A 12,417-nucleotide genomic window follows, 5' to 3' on the forward strand; every position below is an offset into this window, starting at 1 on the left:
TACAGGTTGATAATGTGGTGCTGATAACTTATGCCTCACAGACTCCTTCTGTGCCAGTGGAAAGGCAGCCATGAGGGATTTGCAGGAGTATGTGGCATGGATGAAACAAGACTGGCAATTAGTGGAATACTGCTGAAATTGGGTCATGGGTACACGGAGTTCATTATACTAGTCTCTCTCTCTCTCTTTTTTTTTTTTTCATAAGCAAACGTCTTTTAAAAAAACTGAAGAAAATGTAAACTAAAATACTAAGTATCCCCAAATAGTAAGAAAGGGAGAGTAAGCAAGAATAAGGAATTTAGGTTGTCAGTATAACTAAAACCCACAGATAATACAGAAACATTACTTTAGCCAATAAATTAAATCCCTTCCATCCATGCATAGCATGGCTCCTATATGGGTATAAACCCCCTACTGTATCCATCAGAAAGGATTTGGTGGGTTTTTACTTTGCCTTCCCTGTCTTTGATGAAACGTCTCTTAGTTCCAAAACAGGATGGAAAAAAAAAAAAAAAAAGGCAAAGAATCTGGATAAACCACAAAATGTGCAAAACAGTCCATGAGTATCAAAGACTGACAATCTAAACAAAGAAGATTTGATAGAAAAAGGATGTGATGGGCCATTAATTTCCACCTTATACTTTAATCACTCAGAAAGTCACAGAGAGGTCAATTACTTCCAATTAACACCGCTCTCTCTAGAGTTGGTGCCCAATAAGTGAATGTTAATTAGCTAACATGGCATCCTTGGTTCAGTGGCTCAATTATACATGGCCATGACTACCAAAGCTTGATTTTTAAATTTATGCCACAACGGAAGTGGTTTTTGAAAAATCCAACATTATGAGGCATGTTCTACCTGAGATCCAAAGAAGACCATCGGCCACATATCCAGCATGGCATGAAAGGGATCGGTCAAAGGACTGCACAAAAGTCCACTTGTTCTTCTTGGGGCAATAGCGCTCAACTGTAGGCAGAACCTGGCGCAGTTCATTTCTACCCCCAACCGCATAGAGGTATTCATCCATGGCACCCAGCACAAAATGTTCCCGGCAGTTTTTCATGGGTGCTATCTCGGCCCAGGAATTACTGCGGGGGTCATAGCGACAGGCAGTCCTCACGGCACACGTCCGGCCACTAGCGTGCTCAACTTCTCCACCTGCTACAAACAGAAAGTCCCCCATGACTGCCACACAGTGATGGCTCCTTCCCACGGGCATGGGAGCCAGCTCACTCCAGTTGGCAATGGCAGCTATGAGAGCATTCTCCTGGTCAACGGGATTGAAGTACCGAAGTTCCTTGACTTTACAGACCTCACGCTTTTTCCCGCCAATGATATACAGAGTGTCTGACTGGAAGCGCGGTTTGGTCCTGCGAGTCTGCCAAACGGGCTGTGCATAGATGCTCTGGTGGTATTCCAGGGCCTCATTGACAAGAGCGGTTGCAGTTTTGCTTGCCTGGACGAGGGGGTGGGACAGGGCAACTGTATGGAGAGTGTCCACATCCATCAGGCCGAAGCGGATGTACTGCAGGAGCTCATCCATGTACTGGTAATGGCAGTTGTGTTCCAGCCACCTCACGGCTAGCTGAAACAGAGGGAGGGGGATGAGAGAATGCAGAGGTAAGGAAGAGAGCCACAGTGACCGTGTAGGAGCGGGTCACCTTGTACGCTTTCAGACACCGGACGAGACAACGAGACATCTTTTTTTCCTACAAACCCTGCAGCAGGAGACTCTCTTGACACTCAGCTGAGGAGTCCTTTTCTCCTGCATCCGCGGAGACACAAAAGAACTCGAGCATTGTCTTAGAGGTCAAAAGCAACGTTAAACTACACTGACAGAGACTTAAGGTAGCACTTGGGGTGAACAATAATCACTTTTCCAATACTGAGAGTACTGTTGAAAAACAGCCTGTTCCCTTGTTTCATACAGAGAAGGTTTGGTACAGCCCAGGAATACCAACGATGACCAGAGTGGCCACAGCAAAGCAGCTCATGTCAAGGTGCTGTATCAATACAAGGAACGTAAGAAAATATGTGATCACCTGAGACTACGGGGCGTACTTGAGAGAGAATCAATATGACACTAGAAGAACGATTTAGAAAGAAAAAGGACATTTTCCCCCTGTCCCTCTAGTAGGTCTATTAGGAAACAAGAGAAGAAAAAGAAAGATTGTAACCCATCAATTTTATTTTTATTTCTCAATTAGTTTTCATCTTGGAGACAGTTGCTGTTTGCACATGGAACATACTGGCTATTTGTTAGAGCCATTTTCACAAAAACAGGATACAGAGGAGATGATCTTTGTATTAGAGACTCAATGGCAGAATGTAATCTTAACCTTTTTGTTTAGGTCTAGACCTCTTTCAAGAAGGAAAGGAGAAAGAACTCTGGGCTAAAGGCAAACAGAATTTCTTAAAACGAAAGCAGGAGCACGAAGTCATAAATAAGAAAAGTGAACAATGATTGAGAAAATGCTGTCAACAAAAAACCCATTCATGTTATGGCACACAGGATGGAGTTTGATTAATGTGACTTAATATTTAAGTCTGGCAAACCTTTCTACATAGCAACATGAAGTATATCTAATATCTTCAGTCAACATATTCGATATAAATTATCCTTAGCAGCACCTATATTAAGCTAAATCTCTTAGACGATATAATGTGGATGTGAAGGAATTAGCATGAAAAGGAAAATAATTAGAATACTAAATAATTGTGTTGTATTTTATTTGTGACCAACAGAATTGAGGTACTGAGCTCCCCTTTCCAGATGATGTATGTTACTAGGGGGAAACTCTACAGAAGGAGAGAGAAGGAAATGTAGTGCTCTTGGACCATTACTCCCAGGAAAACATAAACTGGGTTTTATCTGAATAAAAAGGATCACAAAACTCTCTGAAGCACTAGATGATTTCATTTGAGAGTTTCTAACAGAGTTTCTGTATTCATTTGACAAATGTCTCCAAAAGGCAAGGCATATTTGGGGCTTTCCTTCTCAGCTTTCTGAATGAAGAAAATGTAGGAAATGAATTCATTTCTAATATATACTAAATTGCAACTCTTAATGAATTGCATAGTGAAGAGAAATGAAAAAAAAGAATGCCAGGTTAGCCTACTATTGCCAAGGAGGCAGACACGATGGACAGCAGATGAGTGATGCTCTCCAGCTGTTTTTCTAGAAACTAGCATTTTTAAAAAATATAAATAGGATACCAACCTGATGAAAAAATGTTTCTGTGTATGGTAACCATGAGCAATAATCAAAGATATTGGAGAAGAAAAGTGCCACTCATCAATCACCAGGTGTCCACCAGAAGTAGAGAGAGTTCCCATAGGCAACATCCTGGTTTTTTTCCACCCTAATTTTAGAAATTTCAAGGGACGGGGTTCCAACTATTTCCCTGGGGAGGTAATTCAACAACTTAATAAATGATCTTCCATCCTTTGCCCACAGAGCTTTCAAAAGTTCTCAGGGATAAAGTCACCCCCATTCAAGGTCATTTCTCATGCATCAGGTACAATTTTCTAAAACTTAATCTTTGATATTGCTCCTAATTTAATCGAGTAGTTCCAGCTGATATTGCTTTGCTCTGTAACAAATTTCTTGGCATCTTTACATCCTAATATTTCTGCATCTTTTATATGGATACTAAGGGAAACACCAGACAAGAAACATCAGATAAATATCCATGTCTCCATAGCCTCTTTTCATAGCATAGTGCTGCCCATTTAATTATTGTTCTCTTTCTTCATAAATCAGTTCTTCTTATGTCATAATCAATCTTCTAGCCCATCTCTTAAAACTCCTCAGTTTATTTTTATTTTTCTAGCAAACAGTGGCACTCACTGCATGAAAAGCACACGCGCCACAACGAGATTCTGCCTTTAAGAAAATCTGTAACAAATCAAACCGGCAGCAGAACAGTGACCACTGCGATCTATCACTGATTAATTTCTGACTTTCTGTCTACTATTAGGCTTATGTCACATCTATCACGATGTTTCCCATGTTCAATTTCCCCAATACTATGCATTACAGAACATTTCATGCACACACATTTAGTTCATATCTTCCAGGATAATTTTTATCTTATTTCTTGTCAGTATTTCTAATTTCTCTCAGATTTCAAATAATTTCTATGTTTTTATCATTTTAAATATTTTCAGGATATGCAAGTCATTCACAGTTGTTAGGTTTATCTTTTCTCCAGATCAACAGCAAATGTAATTTACAATTAACTGTTCCGCCACCAGCCTCAAAGCAATCTCAGCTACAGAATTAGTGTGATTTATGGGTTTAAATCCAGTGTTTTCCAAACATAACATGCACACAAATTAACTGGGGTTTCTGGTCAAGATGCAGATTCCAATTCAATAAGTATGGAGAAAAAGATAGGGAGTTTGCATTTCTAACAATCTAAAGATGATACATATGTATCATATGTATTCCTAATATTGCTGCTAGTCCATGGGCCACACATTGAGTTAGAAGGTTCTAGACAGATTCCTAATCATGAAACAGTAAATCTCTGCCTTACTGGAATAAATTAAGTCTTCTGTTTCAAAACTAAGGCTTAAATCAAATGAAGTCTAAGTAGGATGTTGTAGTAAAAATATGGGACACTTATGGCTTAGTCTTGAAGTAAAATAGTGTATTTCCTATGGGTAAGACAATTAGATGATAGATAGATGGATTTCTTTTTAAGACAGCATATTTTTGAGACCTTGGTTATATAAGGTCTGTGGATTAACAGCAGGTTCCAATAGCATATTGTGAGTCACATAAACACTCTTCTGAGTTCTGCTCTCACAATAATAAATAAATGTTAAAGAGTGGATCAACATAGATGGAGATATGCATGGAGCTAAAGAGTATTTATGCTAAGTGAAATCAGTCAATCAGAAGGAAAAATACCATATACTTTCACTCTTATGTGGAATTTAAGAAATAAAACAAGAGAGCAAAAGGGAAAAGATAGAGAGACAAACCAAGAAAGAGACTCTTAACTATAGAGAACAAACTGATGGTTACTGGAGATGGGTGGGGTGTTGGGGGAAACAGGTGATGGGGATGAAGGGGGGCACTTGTTGCAATGAACACTGGGTATTATGTGGAAGTGCTGAATCACCACACTGTACACCCGAAACTAATATTACACTCTATGTATGTTAGCTAACTAGAATTTCAATAAAAACTTGGGAAAAAAGTTACTGTACTCTTTTTACTTTCGTAAAAATGTAAAAGAAAAAAAACGCTAAAAGCATGGATAACTCTTATTTATCCAAAAAAAAAAAAAAAAAGAAAGAAAGAAATGGCAAAGAAATTTCAAAGCAATGAGCTACCTCAAAATCACTTCTCCACTGTGAGCCCCACAAAGCCATGCTGAATTAAGGGCAGGGTGGCAGAGGAAATCCTGGGGTCCATTTAAGGGGTTTAGAGAATATAAACAGAAGGCTGATTCATCACTGGGGCATCATGGAACCTAAAGACCACAGTTAGCTTTATAGTATATTTTGGTGCTTATGTTTGGAAACAATTATTCTGGGAACTGGTAATTTTTAATGATGCTGCATTGAGAAAAAAGCATAAGTCATGGAAGGCTGGAATCCTATTCTTTTTTTTTTTTTAAAGATTTTATTTATTTATTTAAGAGTGAGAGAGGAGTGAGTGAGCACAGAGGGAGAGAGAGAGGGAGAAGCAGACTGAGCAGGGAGCCCAACTGAGGGCTCCAGCTTGGGACTCTAAGATCATGATCTGAGCCGAAGGGATGCCAGGACTCTGGAATCATGATCTGAGCTTAACCAACTGAGCCACTCAGGTGCCCCTGAAATCCTACTTTATCTTACTTATTCTGGTATACGGATATCCCTATCACTCTAAGCTCCAGCATATTTTAATTGGGAGAAAAATGGAGCAATTAGCAAAAGTCTTTCCTACTTTTTTTTTTTTTTTTTTTTTTGGTGATAAAGCCAGCAAGAGTGGGAAAGAAATTAAGGATTCCATTTGGGAAGGCACACAAAGGGTACCATTGGGCAAGATGTTACCTAAATCACCTGAAACACAAGGGACTATCATCTCTAAAGACTACAGATCTCCCAAGCACCTTGCCTGATCCAGTCTACTTCATATGACCCTGAGGAAGAATTGTTCCTTCCTAAAAGGAGCATTTTCTACCACTTACTCCAACTTTAATTCATCCCATTCTCAGATCCTCGATAAAAACAGTGGCTGCACATAGTAGGGTATTAATATTTGTTGCATAAAGGGAAAATTATTTCCAACCGTTCTTGGGCTATTTCCCCTTTCCTCTTGAATAAACAGTATTAATTCCTTTGTATATTTATCTCCGTATCCCAGGTTTCTATTTCCTATCATCTCATCTTTGTGGCTTTTCTATAAAAGCCTTATAAACTCTCAGCATGTCACCCGGCAACACGGAGCACACGGATCCTATGTATAGAAGACCCTTGCTTTACTCTTTCACATGGTTGGTGTCAACCACATCTACTTCAGATTCTGGGCAATGCAATGAATATCATAAAATACTAGGGCAAGAGAAAACTTTATAGAGTTTATGTATTTCAAGCATCTCAATTTTACAGACGAAAATCAAATCTAGACCAGTTATCTCTCTTACCTCAAATCACGCAAGTGATTAGTAGAAAAGCTGGAACTAAAACCCCAGTTTTTCCGGCTCTTAAGTATAGAGAACAAAAGGAGGGATGCTGGAGGGGAGGAAGGCTGGGAAGATGGATTAAATCGGTGATGGGGATTGAGGAGGGCACTAGTTATGAGTACCAGGTGTTGTATATAAGTGATGAATCACGAAATTCTACACAGGAAGTAATATTACACTGTATGTTAACTCACTGAAATTTAAATAAAAACTTGAAACTCTAAGTAAATAAACAAATAAAAATAAACAAATAAATAAAAATTAAAGCTGAAAAAAACAGTTTTTAAATTTTATAATGTGTTTTTCCATTGTAGCACATCATGGTTATTTTTCCAACAGTAATTATTTTAAGACAGAATTCAGGCAAATGTAATTAAGACCAAACATAACTTCTATATACTCTAAATTAGAAAAATAAAGTCTGCTTTTAAAATATGTTTTCCTTGAAGACAGGGGGACAATATTTTGCAATAAACTTCATTTATGGATTGCTTCAACATAAAAACCATATATTTTATTTAATGCTTCTCAAAAATGCTTTTAATGCTCTTAAAGAGTGTACGATTAAAGAACAAGTATTTAGGGTAAAAGGCATCCTTTGAGTCTTGAATTATTGTTGTACGTTTTAAGGGAATATGTATTTTATTCTAGGTCGTTCTTTGTTAACTAAAGCTGGCTCAAAAATACATAGAAAAGATAATCCCTTCCCTTTAGTTTTCTCAATGTATCCCAAGTGATATCATTCCATGGAGTAGAATATATGACATAGATATAATCCTGAATATAATAGTGTATGATCCAAAATTCTAGAAATTTTGCTCCAATTCAATTAAAATACAGAATTCACTCATGTATTTCAGAAATATATCAGTTATATGAACAAACAGTACATTCCTAATATTGCAAATCCTGAAGTTGTGATCCAAATTCCTTTATTGCTCACGCTCAGACAGAAGCTGCTATTTCAAAATCTAAAATTCCTAATCCTTTGAAAGCAGCAGCTGTTCTTGAAGTCTAACTCTGCCTATATACGTATGCCCATATGTATGTGTACTACCCAACATGACCCCCAAGTCGTGTCAGAACAATAGGAAATCTTATACTCACAGATTTCCTGGAAAATACATAAATTCTAAAGTCATCCCAAATCCAAGAACACACACCAATGCAGTCTTCCATACCAGTACCTTTATGTCTTGCAAATGCATATAAAAGTGCCCTTTACAGAGGCAGTTCTTATCAGATGAGAGATCAAATCTTTTTAATCAACACTAACAAAAGATAAAACCCCTACCCACATTGTCCAAAGGCAATAGTATTTCTTTGTCTTGATTCACAAATATTATTTTTCCGCTAAAAAGGGATGTTCTTATCACAGCACTTATCAGTCAGAGCTAAGGAAGGAAGGGCTGATATTTTTGCCCACAGCCTTACTCTGCCCTCTTGACCAGGGGCAGCTGTGATTATTCTCCTATTTAAAACTTTGGTGCAGACAGCTTGGCTGAAGGGGCAAACTGAGCCTCCCCATTTGCAGGAGCCCACGCTGTGAAGGCACAAGCATCTCTATCGTTGCCAGTCCTGTCATCCCACTGAGATAAGCCAGGGCACCCTCTCCCCTCAGTGCCCGAAAGGCCGCAGAAATTCCATGCTTTGCAAATTCCTAAAGGGACAAAGGAAGGGCACAGGAGCAAGTCAACAATCAACTGACATTCCTGAACCTCCGCCAGAGAGCCGGCAGGTTCAAGAGTGCTTGGCCAACAGGGGTGGGAAGCCATGGAACCGTCTTTTAATACACTGAGTGACAGTGCAAGGACAGTGTTTTCTAAGTGGAGTACGGAACAAGCTTTCCATCACAGGGACAGTGCACTGACTACTATACTTGACATTAAATACACTCTGTTCTACATTATTTTATGTATGTGTACTACCTTAAGTCCTACTAAACATAAACATCAAACTTGAGCAAGATACCCTTTTAATATTACATACAACTTCTTTAGATCATAGGTGTGGACAGTTTCCCTGGTCTGGGTGAGCAGGTGTTGAGACTTAGCATGTTACACTACACAGAAGCTCACTTCATTAACATGAGTAATGTCAAGTCCAAATAGTGACATATTAAACCAGAATAATGACTGCCAGAGAGAAGAAAGTTCATGTTAATAAATAAATGCACCAGGGCGCCTGGGTGGCTCAGTGGGTTAAGCCACTGCCTTCGGCTCGGGTCATGATCTCAGGGTCCTGGGATCGAGGCCCGCATCGGGCTCTCTGCTCAGCAGGGAGTCTGCTTCCCTCTCTCTCTCTCTCTGCCTGCCTCTCCATCTACTTGTGATTTCTCTCTGTCAAATAAATAAATAAAATCTTAAAAATAAATAAATAAATAAATAAATAAATAAATGCACCAAATTTTGTGGCCATATTCTCTTCTTTGAGACCAAATGAAAAATTTCTGTTCAAAAAGACAACATTCCCATAAAATCCTAAAGCACCAGCAACTAGGGACACGGGACCAGAACATTTTTCTCTACCAGAACAATGAAAATGTTACCATGGGGGAATATTAAAAATTATAACAGTGCTCACTCGAGTGCTATAATTAAAACTGTGTCAACATTTTGCTTGTAAAACAGATTTTTCAAGGGAAGTTGCACATTAACCATTATTGCTGACTACAGACATATAAGACACAGAGGCTATTTTTTCCTCTAAGAAATATATTTCAATAGAATCAAATCTGATGAGGCCCCAGATTCATATATTGTCAGAAAAAAGGCCTGACATATTTTAAAAAGGATATTCAGCTTAGTAGATATGATAACAACACATATTCCTTCATTGTTCATTTAAAACTTTATGAAGCTGGAGACTAACAAATGCTCTTGTTTTCATCTTCAGCATAAAACGTGTGCCTGGTAATACTCTGGTTTCTCTTCAAATAGTATAAATCTTTTGCCTTTTACTAGAGATTACCATAAAGAGGAAGAGTTATGAGGTTTTTTTTTAGGGTTTTTAAAAATATATATGATGTCTACAGCTTACTCTTGAATGGCTCAGAAAAAGCTCTTGCTCTCTCTCTCTCCCCCATCCCTCCTTCTCTCTTCCTCCTCTTTCTTTCTCTCTTGCTATGTACACACACACACAGACAGAGACAGAGAGAGATACAGAGACAGAGAACACATGATAAAGCAAATGAGGTAGTTTGTTCAAGAAATCAGCAAACCATATGGGGGTTCTTTGTACTATTCTTATTCTTGCAAATTTTAAGTTTGAAATTATTTGGAAATTTTTAAAAATGGGAAAAAAACAGGAAAAAACTGCACCTGATAATCATCTTTATATATACTTTTACAAAATACATACCACAGAGCATCAGAAGCAAAAGCTCTTGAGACCAAGGGTGTCTCCTTCCCCAACACATAGGACGGGAGGAATCACAACAAAGTTGAGGCCTGCCACACTTACGTGCCAAGTATTTAGGACAGAAAATAAAAAGGAACCTGAGATGTCCTTTGGTTCAATCTTATAACACCAAGAGGATTTGTCACCAGAACGTTTTAAGGATTGTATATCAAAATGAAGAGAAAATAAACAGAGGAAATGAGACAAAGTTAGGATACTGTGATGTCCTTTCCACCTGTGAGAACTGGCCACCAGTTTGGGATGATCTTTGAAAAAATAATAGAAAGAATCGTATGAGTATGACTGACATTGGACCATTCATTTGGCTTCTCATCGGGAAAATAAGTGAGTTGATGAGAGTCTCTTCTACCTGAAGGATATATGTCACTTATAGACCCATCAAAAGTAGTATTTTAAAACAGAATCCTCCAAACTTCCTATAGGTGGGAGAGGCAACCACATTAATCACTAGGTCTAGATTACAAGTGCCAGCTTTCCATAGCACATATAGTTTTTATAAATCTCTTTTTAGAAAAACAAAATGATTTTTGGGGGCTATCATTCTATATTCCCCAAATATATGCATGAGTGTGTGCACACGAAAGTGTGTATGTACCTAAGACCACATGCATACAACCGGGTTATACCATGGACTTTTTCTCCCTGGAAACAGCTTTGTTCAGAGCATATTATCTCACTTAATGGTTACCATCACGTGTAAAAATAAAATAATCTCAAAGAACACACATTTCAAATTTGTAAGACAACTGCTTAAAGGTACTATATATTTAAAATCTCAGAATGATGGGTGCCTGGTGAAAGTTCTGCCTTTGGCTCAGCTCATGATCCCAGGGTCCTGGGATCAAGTCCCACATCGGGCTCCCTGCTTAGCTGGGAGTCTGCTTCTCCCTCACCCTCTGTCTCTTCTCCCACTATGCTCCCTCCCTCTCTTAAATAAATAAAATCTTTAAAAATAAACAAGATTTTATATGTCAGTGCAAATATTTTGCAACACTAGTCACATATAATTTTACCTGAGGACTGTCTCCCCCCCCCCCATATCTAGGGGGTAAATATAGATGGGGAACATATGCTACAGGGCAATAAAGACAGCCAGCGTCACCAGTACTAATGATGCTGCAGGGAAAATGGAACCTACTCTTGGTCTCCTTATATGTTAGCAAAATACAGAAACAATTAGAAATCACTTCTTCTTGCCCTCCAGTGATCTGATACAGGTCTCTAAGACAAAAAAAAAACCCACTCATTTCCCTCATCATTGATGGCATTGGAGTGTTTACTTGGTGCTGGACTGATAACAATAAAATAAGTAAAATCTTAGTATCTACATATTTATATGTGAGGTCCTTCTGAATATCAAAGCGACTTTACATGTGGTCAGTCTTATATTGTTAGAACAGCACAGGAAAATGAAGGAAGACCAACTTGGTCAACAGAATAAAACCCTGCTACATCCCATCGACAATAGGGAGTGGGGTGACCCTCCACGGGTCACAACATTTTGTATTGTTTCCCAACTACTGTATGCAATGAGGATGGATTATGAGGGTGAACGCTGAAATGGCCAGGAAAACGTGATGCTTTCTTCTACCACTGATTGGAATGTGCCCATAGAGGTAAATGGGATACAGTAGAACGGGAGGTTGGACTGGATGTCTAAGACCTATTTCTGCAACTTAACTTATTTGGGCCTTTATGAAAAACACTAGTATACTGAGCCTCAGCTTCAGCATCGGTAAAACAAGGATGATGTTAGTTACATCACACGGGTCTCCACAGGACTCAGGGAGATAACATGACAGTGCTTGGCAAACTACAATATTAGGCCATATACAGAATTAATATGATGGCAAGGTGCCACCAAAAGATGGAACTAATCCTCAATTCAATTATCCTTTTCAATTCATGATAAAGGCAGCCCATTCAGACTATTTTTATAGAACACCATATTGCACGATACTGGTATAAATTTCAAGAAATCGCTGTAATTGATAAGAAATTTGCTACACAGTATTAAATACCTCACAGGGTGTAAAGTGAAAATAAAAGCATGACAGATAATCTGTTGCAGATGATGAACAGAAATGGGCTCGGTAATTCTCACTCAGTAATTTAAGGCCTGTGGCTTTGTTCAATCCCAAGTCAGAGAAGAATGAATGCATGGAAGGAAGGAAAAAAGAAAAGAAGGAAGAAAGGAAGGAAAAGAAAAGTGAGATGCAGACATAAACCTAGTTTTTCTGCATAAAACTCAGTGTATATTCACTTTCTTCAGGTGCCTTGAATCTCTCATTAAAAATACTTGAATTCATGTCCGTT

General features: G+C 38.5%; 1 protein-coding gene and 1 pseudogene across 10 annotated transcripts in view; one reads left to right on the plus strand and one right to left on the minus strand.

Annotated features, from left to right (window-relative positions):
• Window positions 1-12,417, minus strand: part of KLHL32 (kelch like family member 32) — a 248,709-nt gene that overhangs the window by 65,691 nt on the left and 170,601 nt on the right. For 4 of the 10 annotated variants that reach the window (XM_059177034.1, XM_059177032.1, XM_059177031.1 and 1 more), the window contains one exon: window positions 860-1,586. The exons of 4 other annotated variants lie outside the window; for them this stretch is intronic. In XM_059177034.1, the coding sequence (XP_059033017.1) occupies window positions 860-1,586 (727 nt within the window). Of the gene's footprint in view, window positions 1-859; window positions 1,587-12,417 lie in introns of those variants that run through there. 2 more of the 10 variants (XM_059177035.1, XM_059177039.1) reach the window with 2 other exon arrangements.
• LOC131834890 (U5 spliceosomal RNA) lies at window positions 9,597-9,699 on the plus strand (annotated as a pseudogene).

Source organism: Mustela lutreola, chromosome 6, assembly GCF_030435805.1.
Source record: "Mustela lutreola isolate mMusLut2 chromosome 6, mMusLut2.pri, whole genome shotgun sequence".
Classification (NCBI taxonomy): domain Eukaryota; kingdom Metazoa; phylum Chordata; class Mammalia; order Carnivora; family Mustelidae; genus Mustela; species Mustela lutreola.